General features: G+C 36.8%; 1 protein-coding gene across 1 annotated transcript in view; it reads left to right on the top strand.

Moving 5' to 3' along the window:
• The window catches only part of STX18 (syntaxin 18), a 132,488-nt gene that overhangs the window by 92,492 nt on the left and 17,814 nt on the right, over positions 1 to 22,182 (top strand). The window contains exons 4-6 of the mRNA XM_020992090.2: positions 1,520 to 1,597; positions 1,744 to 1,810; positions 6,936 to 7,051. Coding sequence (XP_020847749.1) covers positions 1,520 to 1,597; positions 1,744 to 1,810; positions 6,936 to 7,051 — 261 coding nt within the window. The remainder of the gene's footprint in view (positions 1 to 1,519; positions 1,598 to 1,743; positions 1,811 to 6,935; positions 7,052 to 22,182) is intronic.

Genomic DNA, 22,182 nt, shown 5'->3' with positions numbered 1-22,182 from the left:
ACTCTGAACCAAGAAGACCTTCATTTGAATCCCACCTGAAACATTTACTAGTTGTGTGACCCTGGACGTGGCCATCTCTCTGGGCCTGTGTTTCCTCATCTCTAAAATGATGAGCACTCAGTGGCTTCCTAGGGCCTTTCCAGCTCTAAATCCATGATCCTAGGATTTATGATTCTGTAATTCAGCAAACTTTTATTCAGGGCCTACTCTTTGTGAGTGCTGTTACATATGCATACATAAGACTTTTAAAATTTAGCCTGTCTTTGAGGAATTTAACCTCAAATTTGACACGATTAGGGAATAGTATGACAGTATATAATTATTTACCAAAAGATCATGTAGCCAGTGTTTACAACAATAAGGTTAGAGAGAATAAGGCTGGATTTCATCTAACAAGGATGGAAAAAATTTGTATAGATCCAGAAAACATCCAATGCTAAAGGATGGCAAAAGTAAAGGAATAATAAAAGAGATTGGACTCACCCTTCCCCTCCAAACCCTCCCCTCTTCCAGACTTCGTTATTACTGTCAAGGACACCGGCATCCTCCCAGTCACCCAAATCCTCAGTCTCTCTCAAGTCTTAGTTAAAATCCTACTCTCTATAAGGAACTTTTCCCATGTCCTCTTAATGCTACTGCCTTCCTTCAGTCAATTACCTCTATTTTATCCTGTCTGTAGCTTGTTTATATGTAATTGTTTGCACTTTGCTTCCTCCCTTAGACTGTGAGCTCCTTGAGTGCAGGGACTATCCTTTGCCTTTCTTTGTATCCCCAGTGCTTTGCATGGTGCCTAGCACATAGTAAATGCCTCATAAATGCTTTTTGACTAACTGAATAGTGGTTAAAAAAAAAAGCCCAACACGATTTTACTCTACTAAAGTCCTACGTCTGTTCCTCATTACGATATAGCTTTGAGCCTAGGCTCTTGAAAACTATGTTTACACATCTTGAGTTCTAATATGCCCTACAGAACTAGAAAGCATATGCTTACAGATCTGTCAATGTCTTTCAGCCAAGATCTAGCCTAGCCAAATTTGGAAAGACTCATCACCAGAAGATTTTCGACAAGTAATAATTTTTCCCAGCCATAGCAACCCATGAAAGCCCTCTACTAAAGTGTACATGGGATATAATCTTCAGAGATTGGGAGAAAATCCACAGTATTGTAATCAGAGATTCCCAGAGATTCACATACTTATCATCCAGCTTTATAGACTGATGATATTCATACAAATAGGATCAGGATACATTTTACCATTCTGCAGAATATTATCTGAAAGTGATGATCAAACTTAAATTCTTTGACCGTAGTTTTTATTCTTTTTTAATCTTTAGCTGTTATAAAGCCTAATAAATCTTATACTTATGAAAATGTAATATGTTACTTTATACAAGCTTCCTTCATGTTTATAAATTTTAAATGCTTTATTCAAATAGGCTGCTGTAGAAGAAGCTGAATAATGTTTCCTTTCATATAATTAAGCACAAAGTAATAAAGTATTGTCCTTTTTCATTACAGCACACAAGGAGGTGCATTCCCAGCAAGTAAAGGAACACAGAAGTGCAGTCTTGGATTTCATTGAAGATTATTTAAAAAGTATTTAATTTAGTTTCTCATAAAAATAAAATATAACATTTACCAATTGCTTGAAAAAATATAACTTTTATTTAAAATATTTTATGGATAATTTTGACTAGAAAACATAATTTTAAAATTGAACTTGTTTGAACTTTTGTTAACAGGAGTATGTAAAATTTATTCTGAGCAGAGAGCTATCCGGGTTAAACGCGTGGTGGATAAAAAAAGATTGTAAGTATTCCTTCTATTAGAAACAGGCATTTCTTTATAATTATGACTGTAATTTCTTAATTGCAAAAATGTGAGAGCAATACATAAAATTTTTGAGAATGTCAGGCACATATATTCTTGGCACTAAAAACACAAAGTCTCTCTACACTGATTATATATTTTATCTCCAACTAGTTTAGAACTGAGTTTAGAAATCTTTTGAGTTACATTTCCAGAAAACATGTAACTGAATTGTTGTTTTAAAATAAATTTTCTTTATTGTGATATTTTCCTAAAGTGATTATTAGATAAAATTAGGCAAAGCATTTATTAAGTACTTACTATGTGTCTGGCACTGAGCTAAGGGCTGGGAATACACATACAAGAAAGAAGAAAAGACAGTTCTTGCCTTCAAGAGGCTTACAGTCCAATGAAAGGAGTCAACACATAAAAGGGAACATGAAAGGGGAGGGAGCAGAGAGAGTTTTGGAAAGGTATAAAAATAATCTGAAGAATTGGAGATTGAGTTGAGTCAGAAATTGAATGGGGCTGGCGTGGGTATTTCCTGAAATGCAGGTTCTTCCCAGGAACTCACCAATCAGAGGACAATGCCAAAGGAATGGCGGCATCAATGTGAGTAGGAAAAATAGTCTGATCCCTTGTCTCCCCCATTAGATCCGGAGCTCCTTGAGGATAGGGAATGCCTTTTACCATTTTTTTGTATCCCTAGTGCTTCTCATGGGACCTGGCACATAATAGGTGCCTAAAATACTTATTGACTAAAAGACTTGAGCCAGGTTAGAAGTGGTGACACATAAATCACAATTTATGGTTTACAAGGTACTTTTTTTCACAAGAACCCAAGGAGATAGTGTGAGGATGATAAATCCTGTTTTTAAAATGACTAATTTGAGGCTCAGAGATGATATGACCTGCTTATGATCATTTAAGCATAAATGTGTCAAGTGTCATAAGTGTCAAGGCTTGGAAAAACTGCATAACCTTGGTATGAGTGACCATTAAGAGGCATTGTGCTATTGTAGAAAAATCGGTCAGTCAACAAACATTTATTAAGAGTGTACTATATGCCCAGCATTGTGCAAGCTAACAAGGATGGAAATAGAATGAAACAGTCCCTACCCTTAAGGAATATACATTATGATGGGGAGGTGAGAAGTACATATATAAGGATATATGGAGCTAATATAAAAAAATAAATACAACATAGTATTGAGGACCATGAGCAGTTAGATTCTAGAGAAGCATCACGCAGAAGATATTTGAGTTGTGTATTGGAGGAAGGAAGGATGTTATGAGATGGAGAAAAGGAGAGAGTGTGTTCTAGGCATGCAGCCTGACCAGTGCAAAGTAGCAGAGATGGCAGGTGGAGAGTTTTGTGTGAGGAGCAGAGAGAAGGCCAGTTTGGCCAGATTGCAGAGTGCAGGAGAGGGAGCATTGTATAATGAGGCTGGAAAGATACCTTCTAAGTAGAGAAGTTTCTGTTTGCTCCTAGAAATCAGTAGGGAATCCCTGGAGTTTATTGAATAAAGGAGTGACATGATCACACTGGAACTTACGTAAACTGGCTTTGGCAGCTGTGTGAATGTGAATTGGAGTGGGCGGAGATGAGACAGGGAGACCAGTTAGGAGGACCTGTTGGTACTCTAGGCCAAAGGTGGGGAGGTCCTGCCTAAGCTTCTAGCTCTGTGGGTGAAGAGAAGAGGCCAAATTGAATACGAGTTATAGAAGCACAAACCTCAAGGTCTGGCAACTGATTAGGATGTGCAGTGAGGGAGAGAGAAGAATGAGTGCCAGGTGAGGAATCTGGGCGACTGGAAGAACGCTATATTGCTTTAGATAGAAATAGATATTTTTATGTGTGTTTAAATACATGTACATATACATACATCAAAATGTACACAAATATGTACACCTGTATGTATGTATATATATAGAAAAACACAAATTCTATGTATATGGTTTTTACCATTTGGCGTTTTTCTCGAGGAAGTATCACCAATTTTAAAGCTTTTATTGTGCAGAATTTCTGGATAAGAAAGAAAGTATGATCGTTCACCCATTGGAGGCTTCTTTTTATGAGTGATATAAGAATTTAAAATAATCAGGTTGCCCCCTCAACTAAAAACAATGCTTTTTCTTCCCAATGGAAGAACAACACTGAGTAGTGTCTTAAAATGTTAACCAAAATATTTAACAGTAGTCTACAATGAGATTGTTACAATTACTGAGATTAATATAGTTGTTTAAGGTTCACTAAGCAGCACTTTTGGTCAAGATAGTGGAGTGAAAGCTATTCAGTTTTTCCACATACACTCTAGAAAAGATCAAACAAAAGTACCTCAGCTGCCTCTAGCAGTTACTGAGGAGCTCAGCTCTGTGCACTAGGCGGATACAGATGAGCTGAGGACCCATTAGCACTCTGTGTGCGGCAGCCACCAGCAGAAGAGAGCATCTCAGACGATACAAATCAATATGTCACATTATGTATAAAGTGTAAGAACATATATTTGGCTGAACAGTTAATCTCAGAGTGTATGTATGATCTTGGGTCAGTGCAATATTTTGAACCCTGATATTTAAGCAGGGGCAGCAAAGTGGATGGAGCACTGGGGCTGGAGTGAAGAAGACCTGAGTTCACATCCTGTTTCAGACACTTACTAAAGAAAGTAGCCAGCCGCGTGCCAAAAAAACCTCAAAAAGGAGTCATGAAGAGTCAGACGGGACTGAAAAACAACCAAACAGAATAACAAAAATATTTAAGCTGGTACCTAACTGGAAACAAATTGAAATTACTTTCAGATGTTCCTATTAAGTTTATTTTCAACCAGCTTTGGGCACATTTTGTCTAACGGTCACTGAATTCACCAGAAGTCTATTTATTCCCCCTTAAATAAAGTGGCTTTCTTTCATAGGAACTAGTAGAGATCAAGTAAGAAGAATGTTGGATTTGGAGCCAGAGTACCTGGATTCACACACTCCACTTATTTACCCTATGTTGATCTTGGGAAAGTCATTTGCTCCATCTTGACTTTAGTCTCCCTGTTTAGAAAATGAGGGGGTTTGGATTAGATGACTTCTAAGGTCTCTTCTAGCTCTAAATTAATCATTTTATTATCCTACTATTTGAGCCCAGGAGCAGGATGGAAAGACTGAACAATTTCCTATCACCAAAATTAGATTTCAGGGTGGCTTTGTTATTTTGATTAAATCTAATTTCTAAATCCACATCCGTCTAGGAAAAAAAATCATTCCATAGCTAATTTTAAATAAGTTTGAGTTACTCTCCAGTTTCTGTCATATAGGTCACCAAGAATTATCTATACTATATTTTATATTTTCTTTAAAATTAGATTTCTGTAACATATTACCTGGCCAACTCATTTACTTAACATTTAATATATGCAACTTTATTGTTATTTGTAATTTATGTATAGGTCTTCTCTCTCCACTGGATAATTAAGTCCTTTGATATAGGAATTTGTGTGTGATATCTCTGTATCTGATGTTTCTAGTTGATATTGAATAAATGTTTGTTGGTACAAATAGATGAACATGATTTCATCAAGACAGTATGAATTAAACAACACGAATTATTTATTACTCAAATGCATTGCGCCTGTGCTCAGAGTAAATGCCTCTATCTGGAATTTACTTTTAAATTAATACATCCACATTGGGTGCACTGTACCTAAAGCAGTGCTCACTTCAATTAAAATAGGAGACCTATCCTTGAATCTTGAATTTATTTCAAACCTGAAAGCCTTTTTTGAAATTGTGTATGTTTTTCTTTCCTTACTTTTCCTTCTGATCAATTTTTCCCTCCCCACCCCCTTGCCTTTCTTTTTGATAAAAATTTAAAATGGAAGTCCCAGTGTGGGAAGTAGTAAACAGATGTGGGCCAGGTGGAGACTCTTGATTGCATCTGTGATAGACTCAGACTTTAGTTAAATCAGTTAAAATAAACTGATCTTTCAGATGACTTTTTTAAATTACTTTTAAGAAAGACCCTCAATTAGTTGATTTGTAATTTCCCCAGGGATTTCGGTAGGCTCTTTATGTGATAATTAGAATCTGTTTTTATTACTTAGACAAAGTCGAGTGTTATTTTTAAAAGCACGCATTGCAGGCTTTTTATGCATTTTTAATTGAAATCTGGTGCATTAGCATACTCTGGGATCAAAAGATTACTAACAGTAAAAGACACATTTATTTAAAAGTCAATTAATCTTACAGTGGATTTCCTTTACTGAACTTTAGTAGGCATCAAGTATGTGCTTGTTAGCACACATCTTTAATATTTTAATAATATTTAGATAATCTTATTTTAGAATTTTCTTGTGTATCAAATGAAAATATAATGTAATGTTTATATATACTTCTTTTTGTACATTTGGAAATTTAATGTTTGCTTTGTCATTTTGTAGTTTTAACAATTGTCATAATAAAACTTATCCTGTCTATAAAGTTGCACTATGTAAAGTCTAACTTCTTCTACAAATTTGGTATACCCGTGGTGCTTTTGTGACAGGATCATAATGGTTTTGGTAAGAGGGGAAGACTTTTTGTTTTTCAACAGTCCTTGTTGAAAATTCCATACTTTAATTTCCTGTTAATCTTAGGAACTGAAAGAAGGGAGAGGGAGGACTAATATCAGTATGCTACAGGATAAGAGCCATGTTGAAAAATGGCTGCCTTGACCAAAGAAAACACTAACACTCATGAGCAGAACACTTGGATGGCTTTCAGATGCAGAACTTCTTGAGGCACAAAACTAGAAGTAACTACTCTGCCTACATCCAATTGTAAGAAAGAACCATTTAATACATATATAGTTTCCGAAATAAATACACTCTTCTGTTCCTTTAAGGTCTAGAAAAAAGTGCACGCAAAACTGTAGGTAGGATTGATTCTAATGGGATGGCAGTCGTCATCGGTAGAAGGAAGGAAGACCCATATGAAAGCTTGATGTATGTGGTAACACAGTACAGTAATTCTAAAAAAGGTCAAGTTGTATCTACTTTTGTGGTTAAAATGGGATCATTCATATTAATCTTATTCTCTATAGCTTTATAGGAAATCCAATTATATAAATAAGAACACTAACAGTATTATTTTGTATTTATAGATCCAGGCTTGAGCCTGACCAGAGTAGTAAATCTACAGAATCTTCTTCATCTGAGAAAGCTTCACAGAATTCTTCAGAAGAATCTGAAGAAAAATCTACCACTGAAGAAAATCGAGGTATTGATTTAAAAATAAAGTATCCTGATAATTTTCAGTGTCTGGAGCTGAAGAAAAGATGTCACAGTGTAGTGTGGTCTTGCATTTGAATCCTTGTTCTGATGCTTCCTCACTGTTTGATCTTGGGAAGATTACTCCCCCCCCCCATATCTCAGTTTCCTCAGCTAGAAAATTAGAGGGTTAGACTAAGGGATCTCTGAAGTCCTTTGTAGCTCTAATTCCTGTGATTCTAAGAAGATGTGATGTAGAAGGAAGAGCACTTGGAAGCAGAAAAACTGAGTTCTATACCTTATTATTATGCCTCTTAACTAGTACTGTAACTTGAGGCAAATCTCCTAACCTCTGTGAGCTTTAAATTCTCTCATCTTCAAAATGGCGGCAATATCTGCCTTACTTTGCCTCACAAAGTTTTTTTGATAAACAAAAATAATGTTATATGAAAGCACTTTAGAAACTCTAAAGCACTGTGATACAAGTGTAAAATCAAGCTATTATTTATCATCGTTATACAAATTTATGGAACGCAGGAATAAGGAAACTTCATAAATTCATAAATTTTTATTTGTAATTACAGGGCTTAGGTCTTACTAAGATACGATCAAATTATTCGTATATCTGGACACAGACTTCAGAAACTGTTAGAAAGAAAAGGATTTGGTGGAGTTGTATGTATCAAGGAGAGATAGAAAAGTAGTAAGGCTCAGGATCAAGAAAATTATAAAGTGAAGCCACATATCTAAGTCTGTCGATGTTATGACCAATGAACCACCTCCTTCTTTTTGTTTCCCATTCCCATCACTGCATTGTGACGTGTTTGCAGCTTTCACAGACGATTGCTGGATCTAACTTTGTGCTGGATCTCATTAGCACCATTTACTAACCAACAGAAGCAAATGGGACAGAATTAAAGCTATATATGTATGTAATACAGAGCTTATGTGATATTTTGCAACCCATAACATAGAATTTGATGTTTACTTTGCATGAATTAAAAAATGACAGAGTATTATGGAAGAATTATAAAATAATAGAACATTGTAGAAAGGGCCTTGGAGATCTCTTAGTTTACAGATATGGAAAATTTGTCGTCTTATTTTTTAATCCTGGAAGGAAGTGCCAGTAGAGTGATGATTTTCAGATTTGTTAAATCCAAAAACCACTTCTTTTGTTGGGTTTGTGGTGGTGAGAGAGTCTCCTTTGATTTAATGGGTATTGCTTTTGATGAGACACCAGTCACGTCTGTCTGTGTGTATACATACATACATACATACATACATACATACATACACACACACACTCATGTACATGCAATATGCATGTGTATATGTGTATGCACAAGTGATGTTTCATCAGAAGGTATATCTATACACATGCATGTATGTATTATCTATCTTGTATTATGTATAATATAATTATGTCTGTACATGTATGCACACATGAATATATATGTAGACACATGTGCCAGCAGCTTTCTTATCTTGTGATTTATTGCCATTTGTTATTACCTGACCTTGGAGGTTTGGGTGCTATCTCACCAGTTGGTGGCCTTATTCTAACATTTAACACACTCACTTGGGCCCTTTGGGAAGTTATTCCCTTTGCTCCCTAGGATAACTGATAATAACTGCAAAAATTAAAATTCTGAAAAGAGATCTTTTTTCAAATTAGTAATTTGTATTTCTTTAATGTCATTTTTCAATTTCTGCTTGGTTTTACAAGCACATTGCAAAAATATTACCAGACAATAACTGATATTCCTTTTAGAGCTATTAAAACCTGTTTGAAAACAAATTCACTGACTTTAGGAACATTCTCTTCTTTTGATATATAAAATTTATTCAAGACTATTATATAAAAATCTAAACCAAGATTGAAATTGTTTTTAAATTACTTTCTTGATCTCCTATTTATTCTCCCATTTAAAAGTTGTAAACCTGTCCCTCAGGCAGTGAAAGTAGTGGCCAGGATTAAGGAAGACCATTCCTTAAATTTCTTACATTTCTTCTCTAAAAAGTATTCTCAAATGCTTTGTAATAATACTTGTTCTACCTAAACTTACAGGAGGGTTGTGAGGAAAATGCTTTGTAAACTTTAAAAAGCAATAATGTGAGTTGTTTATGCATTTACACTATCCCTTTGAGAGACAGCAGGTGTTAATGGCTTGTGAATAAAATATATGCAGAATAGTATCTTGCTCAAGAACAGATAGTGAGAGAATTCAGATTCAGAAACTGGACGTCTAAGTCTTGTTGCTCGGGAGCTGCAAGCTTTGTAAAGTGTTTTTTAGATTGCATCTCCCTCGTTCTCTCTCCTGCCACCACGTCATCTGCTGCCCATTCCCTCGCCTACTCACTGTCTCTTGGCCTTCCTCTCATTTGTTTCCCAGCTGCCTGTTGTCCATGTGTAATGTGTATTACACGATAAACTCTTATTTGGTTGCCTATACTCTCAAACAGTAATAAAAGTGAATCATTCTTAGTCATGAAGAGAAAGATACCTTTCTTTTAAAATTGTGTATGTAGAGAAAATTAGGGAGACATACAACTTTTCCATGTGACATTATTAAGTTTCAAAAGTAAATGTAACATTTTTTTTAATATTTCAGAAATTTAGATGGCATCTTGTTATTATTAGGAATTAAAAGATCCCCAATTATTTGACAGAATGAGCTTTACAAAGATACATGCTATTAAAAACTTTAGGTCTGGCTTAGTTGCCAGCCATAGTTTCCGCTTCATTTTGAAGTGCCTTATGTGTCTAAATTGGGTTTATGATATTAGCAGCCAATATATTTTCATTCCAAGGGCAAGAAACATTCCATCTTTTTCCTTTGTTCCTTTTCTTACAGATGCAAAAAGCTATCTCTAGTTTCAACTCTAAAGAAAGTTTCCCAATTGGAGTAAAAGTGTCATAGTGATAGGTAGTAAAAGAAAACAAGGGGAAGCCATTATGGAAAGATGATCAAATTACTTATCTGGTGCTCAGTTCATTCTGGGTTCCTGAACCTCTTAATGAGCTCAGTGCTACTTCTTACCAACTGAGGCAATACCCAAAAGTAATTGGTTCCAATAGGATAGGAAGGAAATGAAAACAAAACAATGTTTGCTGCTATATGTAGGACTCCAGTTAATGTTAGAGTGGTTGTGAATTTAAACTCATTTTGTCTGAAATTTTAAATTATGTCCTTTATGTTTTTGATTGGCTTCTTCCTTAAAATATTCTTATCTAAGGTTTTTCAATTCAATGAAGGTAAAAGGCATGCTTTTAAAAATAGCTTGATTTAACCGTATGTCAAAAGTTGTTATTTTGCCAGTTTTCTGATCTACCCAGTAATCATTTAATTAAATTAAAATTTAGCAACTGGCTGCATTAGCGTAAGAAAGTTCTACTGAGATTGGAGTTGGTATTAATCATATCAGTATGCACGTTCTCATTCCATTTTCTGTTTAAAGATTAGAATCCTTGTCACTGTTGATAACTTGTAAAATTTTGACTTCATCCTGATGCTGCCTCCCAAGAGTCAGTAATTAGGTCAATCACTTATGTAGACTTAGAGGTTTTCATCTCCAGTGGTTCTCAAAATGTTTCTCTTTTATAGCTTATCCTATAAATATATATAAATACATATCCTGTGAGGGCTCAAAAGACCCCACAAAACAGCTGTCCCATTTTCTTGTCCTTTCCGATAAGAATTAATGAATTGTCTTTTCAGTAAGCGTTAACAAGAATTAATGAGTTGCCTTGGTTGGGACTCCAGTGAGATGATCTGGGGAACAATTTACTCATTTCTATGAGAAACAAAAGACTAGATTGAGATATAAATATACTGTGCACATAGTAGGGACTCAGTACATACTGTTAAAGAATCTTGTTATGTCAAACCTTAAATTTGCAAGGAACTTGACTAACCAGGGCACTCTCACTGAGTGGTTCATGGACCATGCTTGAGAATCATGAATTTAGCCACCTTTTTGCTGAAAAGACTATAATTTATTTTTCCCCCAAAACGTCATTTATTTATTTATTGATGCATTTTGTTTTTGACACAACAGACACTCCAGAGGAGTACCCAAAGAAATCCTCCTTACGAAGTGACATTCTCCTAAAGCATTCAGTTCTTTGATAAATGAAAAGATGGGGCCTTTAACTTTGGTAGTATGACATTAACATTGACTATTGTATTTGACCACACACTTGTTGCTTCTCAGCATTGATTTTTTTTTCACATTGTCATAGTCATTATTAAAGTCCTCATGGCTCTGTTAGAATAATAATCTTTAATAATAAGAAACAGATATTGCTTGATGTTGCTAGGGATCAAGCTTCCCTCAGTCTCTCTTCCCACCCCCTTAATAGATTATCCCAATTTTTAAAAGCTTAAGTGTAACTCAGATGAGTCTGACTACAATCTGAACTTGCTTTCTGTTTTCAGAGAGTTGAAGAAAAGCTTATCACCTTTTTTTCTTATTTTATATTAACTCACATACAATTGAACAGTGATTCATCTGTGGACCTTTTCCTCTTTAGGTTAAATAATGCTTACAGTTACATTAATAACCCCATGATTTAAAATTATATAGTATATTATAGTTTTCCCAGTTCTTTCAAGTACTGGGACAGGCATAGTTGTCTCAGATTTATAGATAAGCAAGCCAGCCTTCAGAGAGGTTGTATAATTTATCCAAAGGAAGGTATATGCAGATCTGATACTAGAATTAAGGCATCTCACTCCTAATCTCGTGCTTATTCCACTACAGCACATTGGTTTTCCTTGAATTCTTAATTTTATTTTTCTTTGTTGTTTCCCACTAGAACTACCTAATATTTTTACTTCTCATTCTCCATAGTCAATATTTTCATTTCATCAACATTTATAAAAATAATTTTAAACATCTCTTTGGACATTGTAATTCACTTTGTTTTTCTCCCTAACATTTCTATAGTAGTCTAGAGTCTGTCTTTTTTTTTTCCAAATGGAGCTCCAGCATTTGAAATTTCTCTTTAAAAAGGAAGACAAACCTAGAGAAAATAGTTTATTAACTCTGAGTATATCAGAATTTTTCCCCTACTTCCCATATACCTCAATGAAACTGTGATTGTGTCATTGGGGATGCTTGGAGAGGCAGTGTGGTTTAGTAGAAAGAGTCTTGAATTTGGAGTCAAGAGGGACATGGGTCTGATTCCTACCTCTAATGCCTGTTAGCTTCATGACCTTGGGAAAGACATTTGATCTTTTTTTACTTCAATATACTCATCTGCAAGATCGGAATAATACTATATGTAATACTGCCCCCCCCCGACTTGAATAAAATAATTTTTGTAAGGTACTTTTTAAGCCTTAAAGCATTGTATGAATGTCTCCTTTCATCACAATGTCATCATCATCTCTCTTCTTCATCTTTTATCTGTGCAGATTGTAATTCAGCATGGCTTCTCATCCTGTGCTGTTCATGAATCTTTGGCCTTCAACATATACTCCACAAAAGATGTAGAGTCAGTATGCTATGGATCTTGCTTTAGATTCTGTAATATTTGGGTACCATTTGGGTGCTTTAGTATTTGGATATCACTGAGTACCAGTATCGTTATGATATTCAACCTACCCATCTGCTACTCCTAATTCTTTTTACATCATCAGTTCATGTCCAATTGGATATGTCTTTGATGCTGTTTTTTAGAACACTTTTCATGCAAATAATCTTTGTTCTGTTCTTGATTTAGAACTACCCATTTATTTCTCCATAATATTCCATGATTCACAGCTATAGCATTACCAGAATATTTAGAAATGTGTTAGAAAGATGAACTTTGCTATAAGAGAGCAGCTAGTGTCCTTGCAAGCATAGTGCATTATCCCAAATCCAGTATGACCATCTCTTTTCTCCCTGTTTAATTCTGGGCCTAGTGTATTATCCATCTGCAGTACCTAACCAAGATACACGTGTTGATAGCTGAGCTTCATGAACTGCCTTTCCAAATAAATGCATTCTTCATTCGTTGTGGTTCTTACCATTGAATTACTTGGCTAATCTCCTTTGAGAATCTGTGGACTTCATTAAGTGTTGTACTGATACACATTTTGATGAAATAAGGTTAATGTTGTCCACAAATAGGCATATTTGTTGAACTTCATTTCTCTTCCCTTTTAGACTTTGTGTTGAATGTCCTTCATCATAATCATAAAAACCTTTTGTCTATATGCGTTCTTGCTTTATGTCTCATAAAAATAAGGGAGGAAATCTTACCCTTACCCTAAACCCGTAGTTTTTAACAAGACAGAACTGGAAGTATTAACAATCAAACAAAATAAATTGTTTTCTGTTTTCCTTTCAGGATCTACCTGAAGTTCCTCTACCTTTATGCCTCATTTGATATTGATATATTAGAGGTTCATTGAACAAAATTAGGTCTAAATGTGGTGGTTTTTCAATCACCGATGATAAATATAAATGTCATAGACATGTTTAGTTGTCAGATTGGTTTTATTTTCCGTCTTTCTGTAGTCCACCTGCCAGTGTCCTCTTTGAGTACCTTTATGTATTGTGGTTCATTTGGACTTCCTGCCAGGTTTTCTGTAGACTTATCTTTATTTCTGTTTTTCTTGGTTTATGAAGCCACATTGACCCTAGTCTTTTGTCATCATACTCGGTAATTTTTTTTTTTGCTTTTTGGTGAGGGTAGTCACTTGGCAATGACTTGCCCAGGGTCACACAGCTAGTAAGTATCAAGTGTCTGAGGCCAAATTTGACCTCAGGTCCTCCTGACTCCAAGGCCAGAGCTCTATCCACTGTACCACCTAGCTGCCCAGACTCAATGAGTTTCTAAGTCATCGTTCCTTTGACTGTCATGTCTTTCCACTTAGGAGAGAGGTCAGTTGTTTGTTGTGCTAAGGGAAGGGGGGTGGTCCTTGGACTGTTTTGACCTCCTTTTTGTACTAATCACTTTAAATCAATTCAACTTTTGTTAGAAATGGTGATTAATAAAGATCAGTATCTGCTTCTTTTTCATTTTCATTTTTTTGCATCAGCAGCTATTTTGAATGGGTAAGTTTGAAGTCATTGTAATCATTTGCAGTTTATTCTCAATATTACCCTTTCTCCTAATTGGATATTGATTTTTGTACTTTGTCCTAATTAATCAGTCAGTAAACATTTATTAGGGTAGGTAGGTGGTACAGTGGATCAAGTGCTAGGCCTAGAGTCAGGAAGACTCATCTTTATGAGTCTTCAGACACTTACTAGCTGTGTGACCCTGGGCAAGTCACTTAACCCTGTTTGCCTCAGTTTCCTCATCTGTAAAATGAGCTGGAGAAGGAAATGGTAAACCACTCTAGTATCTTTGCCAAGAAAATCCCAGATGGGCTCATGAAAAGCCAGATATGACTGAAAAACGAGTGTACGATGAAAACATTTAAGTGCCTACTAGGTGCCTAACTAAAAGTGCGTAGACACTGCTAAGCCTTTGGATACAAAGAAGGTAAAATACAATCCCTACCCTCAAGGAGGTCACAGTCTACTAGAGGAGAGAAAGCATGCAAGTAACTATGTACAAACAGGCTGTATGCAGAATAATTTAGAAGTAATCAGCAGAGGGAAGGCACTAAAATTAAGAAGGATCAGGAAAGACTTCCTTAGAAGGTGAGAGTTTATCTAGGATTGAAGGAAGCCAGGGATGCAAAGAGACTTCTTGAGAAAGGAGGAAAGCATTCCAGACATGAGAGACAGCCAGTGAAAATGTCTGGCATGTTCAAGAAACAGCATGGAGGCCAGTGTTACTGGATGGAAGAGTAAAAGGAAGAGGGGAGTATAGAGTGTAAGGAGACTGGGAAGGTAGGAGGAGCCAGGTTATGAATGGCTTTGAATGCCAAACAAAGGGTTTTCCATTTGATTCTGGAGAGATAATAGGGAGTCACTCTGGTTTATTGAGTGTGAGGTGGAGGAAGGGGAGCCTGGGGAGAGGTGTGTGCCATAGGCTGCACACCAACTGCTACTTCAGATACTGCTCCCACATCAGTAACCAGTATCCTGTCTGTAAGGCAAAAAATGGTAAATACTGTTTACAGAGCCAAAGGTGGAGTGAGTGGGGAGTGTTTAGCAGTATTAAAAGCCGCAGAGAGGTTATGGCAGATGAGGACTGAGACAAGACTATCAGACTTAGCAATTAAGAGATCATTGATAACTTTGGAGAAAACAGTTTTAGTTGAATGGATTGGTCTGCAAGTCAAATTTTAAGGGGCTGAGAAGTGAGTGGGAGGTGAAGAAATAAATGCAGTAAATGTAGATGGTGTTTAACAGTGTAAGGGAAAAGATGTAGACGATGATTGCTTTAAGGAATGACAAGACCAAGTGAACTTTTCTAAAGGCTAGAATAGAATGGAGGGAATTTGTACTCAGTGATTGAGGGGACACAAGGGGAAGGAGAGATAGAAGATGAGCAAGGGAATAATTCATAAGGTAAGCTGCTATAGGAGATTGAGAGGATGGGATCAGAGGTGCAGAAAGAGGTGTGTCCAAGCGAAGGACCCCCTCCTCAGAAACACAGTAAGTGAGGGGAAGATCATTGAAGAGGTAGAGAGGTTTTGAGGAATAGAGAAGTGAGTAGTAGAGAGCTCATGACAGATGACCTCTTTTAAAAAAATATATTGGCACTTTTTATTTTGATCCAACATAATGCTTCCTAAGAAGCACCCAAAGAAAACCTCCTAGAAGTGTATCCTCCTAAAACTGGCTCATTGTTAACAGAAGGGAAAAGAAAGAAGTGTCCCTTAACTTGGATGGTATTTCTTTTTCTATTTGACTGAGTTTTGTTGCCTTTCAACATTCAACTTTCTTTGCATTGTTACAAACATTGCACGTATTTTTATCTTGGCATGGCTTCTTTTGCTGTCATTTTATATACGTCTTCCGGTGTTTCTCTGAATCCTTCATTTGCCATTCCTTACAGTGCAGTCATATTCTATTCCATTCATACACTGTAGTTTATTCAGCTGTTCCCCATTGCTTGGACATATATTTTGTTTCCAGCTTTTTGTTATTACACATAATGCTTCTCTGAATATTTTTTGGACATGAGTCCTTTCTTGCTGTCAGGAACCTCTGTACAGCATATTTCCAGTAGTGGCATCTCTGGATTAAAGAGTATGAACAGTTTAGTGACTTTTCTTGAATAATTCTAGCGACTTATAGCTATGCCACCAGTTAATTAGCAGACCTCAATTTCTAAGAAAAAGTTTTACTGATTATTCTTTACTTTAGTGATTTCCCTCAGTTGATCCCTTTTTTGTAACAAAGAAAAAGAATTAAGCAACTCTGTCTCACAGCATTTGCATCATTCTTTTCTCATAGTCCTTCATCGCTACCATGAGAAGGAAATTGTGTTTTATTACTTGCTCTCTGGTACCAACTAATCTAATCCAACTAATTAGCAACTAATCTAGGTTCAGTTTCCTTTTAGTGTTGTTTTTCTCTTACAGTAATTTGTAGTTTGTTCTCCAGGTTCTGCTTTCTTTGCTTTGTATTAGTTCACATAAAAGAATATGGACTGGACCTGTGATTTCCTTAGTGAAAGGAAACTCCTGGATAAGAAAATTAGCTACCAATTCAAGTCAGCACCTTCTGCAACTCTTAGTCTTATCTAGTTGCTTAGAGTATGTAGAAGTTAAGTGATTTGTCCAGGATCACACTGACAGCATATGTCAGAGGCATAACTTGAACCCAGGTCTTATTAGCTTTCAGGCCAGCTTTATATCCACTATACCAAGCTTTCTCATAGTTCATACAAGTCTTCCCTTATTTCTCTGATTTCTTATATTTGTCCTTTTAGATTCAGTTATCTTTGTGTACCACAATTTGTTCAGGCATTCCCCAGTTGATTGCCACTTAGTCTGTTGTGTTCAGCAGCTTGGAATAGGAAGCGGGAAGATGGATAGTTGGAAAATCCAGAGTTAACATTAATGGAGTGTGCATGACAGTAGGTCAGGAGGGCAAGGGAGTGAAATATAATTGAGTGAGTCAAGACTGAAGAGAGGAACTCAAGGGCAGTACAAGGGTGATAGACTTGGGGGAAATGGAGAGACTGAGCATTGAGTAATGTTGGGTAATTTTAGTGGTAGGAAGGCCAAGGCAAAGATAGAAGGACAAGAAATTATTATGAGAGAGGGGTATTTTCAGAATTGTGATGCTGGCACTTAAGAATATTGGTTATGCTGAAGGATCCCGAGAGATGATTTTGGTAGAGTATAACTATGTGGTTGTGAGTTGAGAAAGTTGATGAACTGGGAGACTGTGGGGTTTGATAGGACATCAAAAGTTCCCAGTTTTAGTTGGGAATGAGTTAGAAAGGAAAACAGTGTGCCAGGTTCTGAACTACTTGAAAAAGCAGAGTGAATGACCTGGGTGGATCACAACAACAAAGATCTGAACGATAGATGACAGATGGCAAGAACCACAAAAGAGGAGCAGCTGTGGAAAAATGGTAGCAGAGGACAGTCTAGAAGTGTCAGTGGGAAGCAAATAGTATGCCAGCACCTTTTATGCCAGTGTATCTGGGGAGATGAGAGAAGAATCAGCTTATAGAGGCAAATTCAGAGGTATAATACTTTCTGAAGAGAGTGAGATTTTCATGGGCAGGATATAGAAAGAATGTGAAAAGAGGGGGGCAGAATGAAGAGGCTTTTGCTAATAATAAGTTAGGAGTGCCAAAGAGCACAGTGAAGTTGAAGAACAGATAATGAAAAGGACTTGGGTGTGGTAGGATTAAGGTGGATAGAGTTCAATAAGACATATTTCCTAGCACCGGAAGGGGGTTTTACCCCAAGAGATGACCCTTGATCTCCCAGTAGCATTTACTCTTTATACTAGTGATGTAGCACTTAGCATATTTATTTTACATACTTAACTCTTTTCTCAGCAGTATTTCTCCATGATATAGTCTTCCTATACAAGAGGAGCTTTCCAAGGTGCAGTGTTGGGTCAGAGGCTTCATTATAGGAGGAAGATTGAGGGCTAAAGATGCAATTTCCCTACCTCTGTCTTATTAGAGCCCTCCCTCCCTGCCCTCCAGAAAAGGGGATTGGGACCCTGTAATTTCTTGGCCCTCTTGGATGAAGCAGGTAGGGTAAAGGGCTTTCCATTAGTCACATGGCTAATAATTGTCAGGATTGGGATTCCCCTATCATGTTTGAAGTGCCATGGGCCTCCAGAAAGCTGTCTTTCTTTTGAGGAAACAGAGTACCTCAGTTTCTAGGTACTGTGTGGATCAGAATCCTTTAGAACTGTAGCTCATGAGCCTCTAGTGATATGTTTACTTTTACAGGTCAGTCAGTGTGTCAGGACACACTTAGTTCAAAACAAATATATCTAACACAATTCTGTAGTAATAAACATAGCACAAGAACATTCTCCCCTCTCTTTATGAATACACTTTCATTTGATTTTTTTTTATACCTACATGCAAGATTTTTCACAGAACATTATAGGGATGAGGAATACACACAGCATTAACTTAGGTGGTCAATATACCACTGTAAAGAGATACACATTCAGGGAATATTCACACATAGAGTACAGACATGGACGGGTGAGACATACATCTAGCATCACAGAGCCACTGATGTCTGCTGATGTTGTCACTGTGCTTCTCTTTTCCAGGCCTGCTTACATTTCTGCTTATTTTAGATGGGTATCAGATCTCTGCTTATTTATTCTCAGCTGATCTTCAGCTGTATACCTGTTGCTTCATATTCTGTCCACCATCCACTGGGTATGCTGTGGTTAATAAGCTTCTCTTCTTAGGGAAAGCTTCTGCTTTTTTATCCTCCCACTCTGCTGAATTAGCTCTCTTCTGTAGCTGAAGTGCTGTCTTGGTAGCTACCTGTGTCTCTGGCCACCATCCATTGGGAGGTGCTATTATGGTTAGTAAGCCTCTTCGCAGTTATCTCAGCCAGTGGCTTATTCAGCTGTTCCCATCAGCTAGTCTTCTCTGCTTTTTGGATTTGTTATTCCTCTTCCATCTCCTTTACCTCTGGGTCACCTCTTATATCTAATTTCTGACAAGGAATCCATTATTTTTGCAAGTATACACCAGTGTATTTAATCATTTTTAACCATTATTCCCATTTCTCTTATACTATTTTTCAAAAATAAATTAGTTACTGCTATTTTTTTTATATCACCTAGATTTCCCACTGTAGCCCCTCTTTAATGCTTTCCTAGAAAACCATTTATTCTTTAAAGAATAAAGATAAGAACAGGGGTGGAGGGGGGGAATTTAAGCAAAAATAACCAACATACCAAAAAACATTATATGCAATGCCCTCCTCCAGCTCTGCAGATAAGTTTGAATGTCCATTAATATCTCTTCGCTGTGCCCAAAGAAGCTTGATCATTGTAATATCACAACATTTGCATTTTTATTGTGCCCTGGATGTTCTTTCTGTTCGCCTTGTTGTAGTCGTGTGGTATGTTGTTTTCTTAGTTCTGCTCACTTCACTTTCTGTTGCTTCATTTGTCTTTCTGTGATTCTCTGTATTCATATGATTCATAGTTTGAGCATCTTGTTGTGTAGTGATATTGCAGTACAGTCACTTACTTACTCAGTGATCCCCACATTGATGGCCATCTACTTTACTTCCATTCTTTGCTACTACAAAAAAAATGTCACTATAAATAGTTTGGTGTTTGTGTGGACTTTCTTTTTGTTATTGATCTCCTTGCTGTATGTGCCTCACAGTGAAATCTGTGGGATGAAGGGAATGGACATTTCAGTTACTCTGTTATCAGTTCCAAATCCTTTCCAAACTAGTTGGACTAATTCACAACTTCACCAAGAGAACATTAATGTGCCTATCTTTCTACGGTCCTTCCAGCATTGATTATCTATATCTTTTGTCATCTTCTGTCATCTTTTTCAATTTGCTGAGTATGGGGTGATACCTCAAAGTTGTTTTGATTTGTACTCCCCTAATTATTAGGGAGTTGGAGCATTCTTTCATATGTTTAATAGTTTGCAGTTCTTTTGTGGATTATTTGTTCATATCCTTTGATCACTTATCTATTGGGGAATGGCTTTTGGTTTAATATATTTTTATTGGTTGTCTATTTGTCTTGGATATGAGACTCATATCAGAGATATTTGATATAAAGATTTTTTCAAGTTGACTTCTTCCTTTCTTATCATAGTTACATTGGTATTGTTCATGCAAAAGCTTTTCAATCGACATTCAAAGTCTTAGCTTCCTGTGGCACTTAGAGGTTAAGTATTAATTGTACTTTCATTCATAGTCATACTCCCTGTTCATGGTGTGATGGTATATTCCTTCTAGTTTCTCCTTCTACCATCATCACTCAGCAACCTCTCTTCCTTTGAAAAGGAGACACACTATTCAAATTTATCCCCCCATATAGATCGTCATAACTGTTCTCTATCTACCAGTTTCCTTGGGGCAGTTATCTGTTGACACTGGCACATTCTCATTCATTCCTCAATGAATGCAGTACCTAACTCTCCTCCCCAACTTCTGTCCTCATAATAGAGGACTTCAGTGTACATATTTTTCACCCTCAAATACACAAAACTTTCCATTTCCTCAGTCTACTAAATTCTCATGATCCAGTCCTCTAATCCTCCTAAGCTATACACAGTGATGTCCGTATACTTGCTTTTCCCATCACCCACAAGTGTTCTCCATCTATATCCATGAATTATGAAATTACTTTATCTACCATCCTTTATTATTACTTCAACTTTCCCTATTTGTTATTACCCCATGCCCTATTCTTGATCCTTACCATGATCTTCAATCCATCTACCTCTCAGTTCTTTCTCAGACCTGGAAACTGGCAACACTGACCTTCCTTCCTTACCTTGACTCCTTGGTAAATTATTTCAACCCTGCATTATCCTTTACACTTGAATCACTTGCCACTTTGTCTTAATCACTACTCCTACTTTGCCAAACCCCAACCTTTGATTACTTCACCTATCCTGCCTACTTTACTCCTATTCACATGTTGAACGGAACTGGAGAAAATCACAAAATCCTGCTAACTGGGTCTACTACAATTTACCTTACTCTCAACTGGACACTGTAGGAAAGCAATCCTTTTACACCTCCCCAATAGATTCACTATTTCACTCATTCATCATAGCAGCTATGCCAAACCTTTTCATCTGTTCTCTAATCTTGTGTGACCCTCTACTCTCTCAGCTGAGGACCTTACCTCATACTTCACCCATTCACTAAGAGCTCTCTTTTCTCTGCTGCTCATCTCATGACTCTCAAACATCTTCCCCCACTATCTCCTCTATCCTGCATCCTCATCCTTTCTTCTCTAGCAGATTGCCCCAACACTCTCTCTCTCTCTCTCTCTCTCTCTCTCTCTCTCTCTCTCTCTCTCTCTCTCTCTCTCTCTCTCTCTCTCTCCCTCCCTCCCTCCCTCCATCCCTATTTCCCCTACCCACCTTCTCTTTCCTTTTCCCTCTCCCTCCTACCCCCATCTCTTCCCTTCAACTATGACACTTCATCTTAGTACTCTGTGCTTTTCACTAGCCTTTTCCATGCCTGGAATTCTCTCCCTTCCCATCTCTGCCTACTGGCTTTCTTCAATACTCAGCTCAGATTTCACTTTCTTTAGGAAGCCTTTCCCAATTCCTCCTCCACTACTAGTCCTTTACTTCCATGTATGATGTATGTAACTGGTTTGCACAATTTTTCATGTGTTATCTCCTTAGGATGTGAGCTCCTTGAGGATGAGGACTTTTTCCTCTTTGTATTCCTGGCACTTAGCACAGTGTCTGCCACATAGTAAACACTTAATAAATGCTCATTGACTTTCTAAATGACTTATTCACAGTCACACAAGTAATATGTGTTAAGTGAGACTTGAACTCAAGTCTTTCTGATTCTGAAACTGATTTTACTCACTATGCCATTGTACTTCTCTTTATCGTTTTTTTTTTGGGTGCAATAATCTTCAATTAAATTTTTTTAGCTATTCCCCTAGTTGTTGGACCTAAGAAATGGATCTGGTAAAACAAAACAACAACAGCAAAAAAGTCATTTGGTTTTTTTTTGAAGTGGAGAGAGGAGGACAAAATGAATTTTGCAATTGACTATTAAAAATATACACTGA

This window comes from Phascolarctos cinereus, unplaced genomic scaffold (assembly GCF_003287225.1).
Source record: "Phascolarctos cinereus isolate Bilbo 61053 unplaced genomic scaffold, phaCin_HiC Scaffold_9;HRSCAF=440, whole genome shotgun sequence".
In the NCBI taxonomy this organism is placed as follows: domain Eukaryota; kingdom Metazoa; phylum Chordata; class Mammalia; order Diprotodontia; family Phascolarctidae; genus Phascolarctos; species Phascolarctos cinereus.
This window is presented reverse-complemented; position numbering and strand designations above follow the sequence as displayed.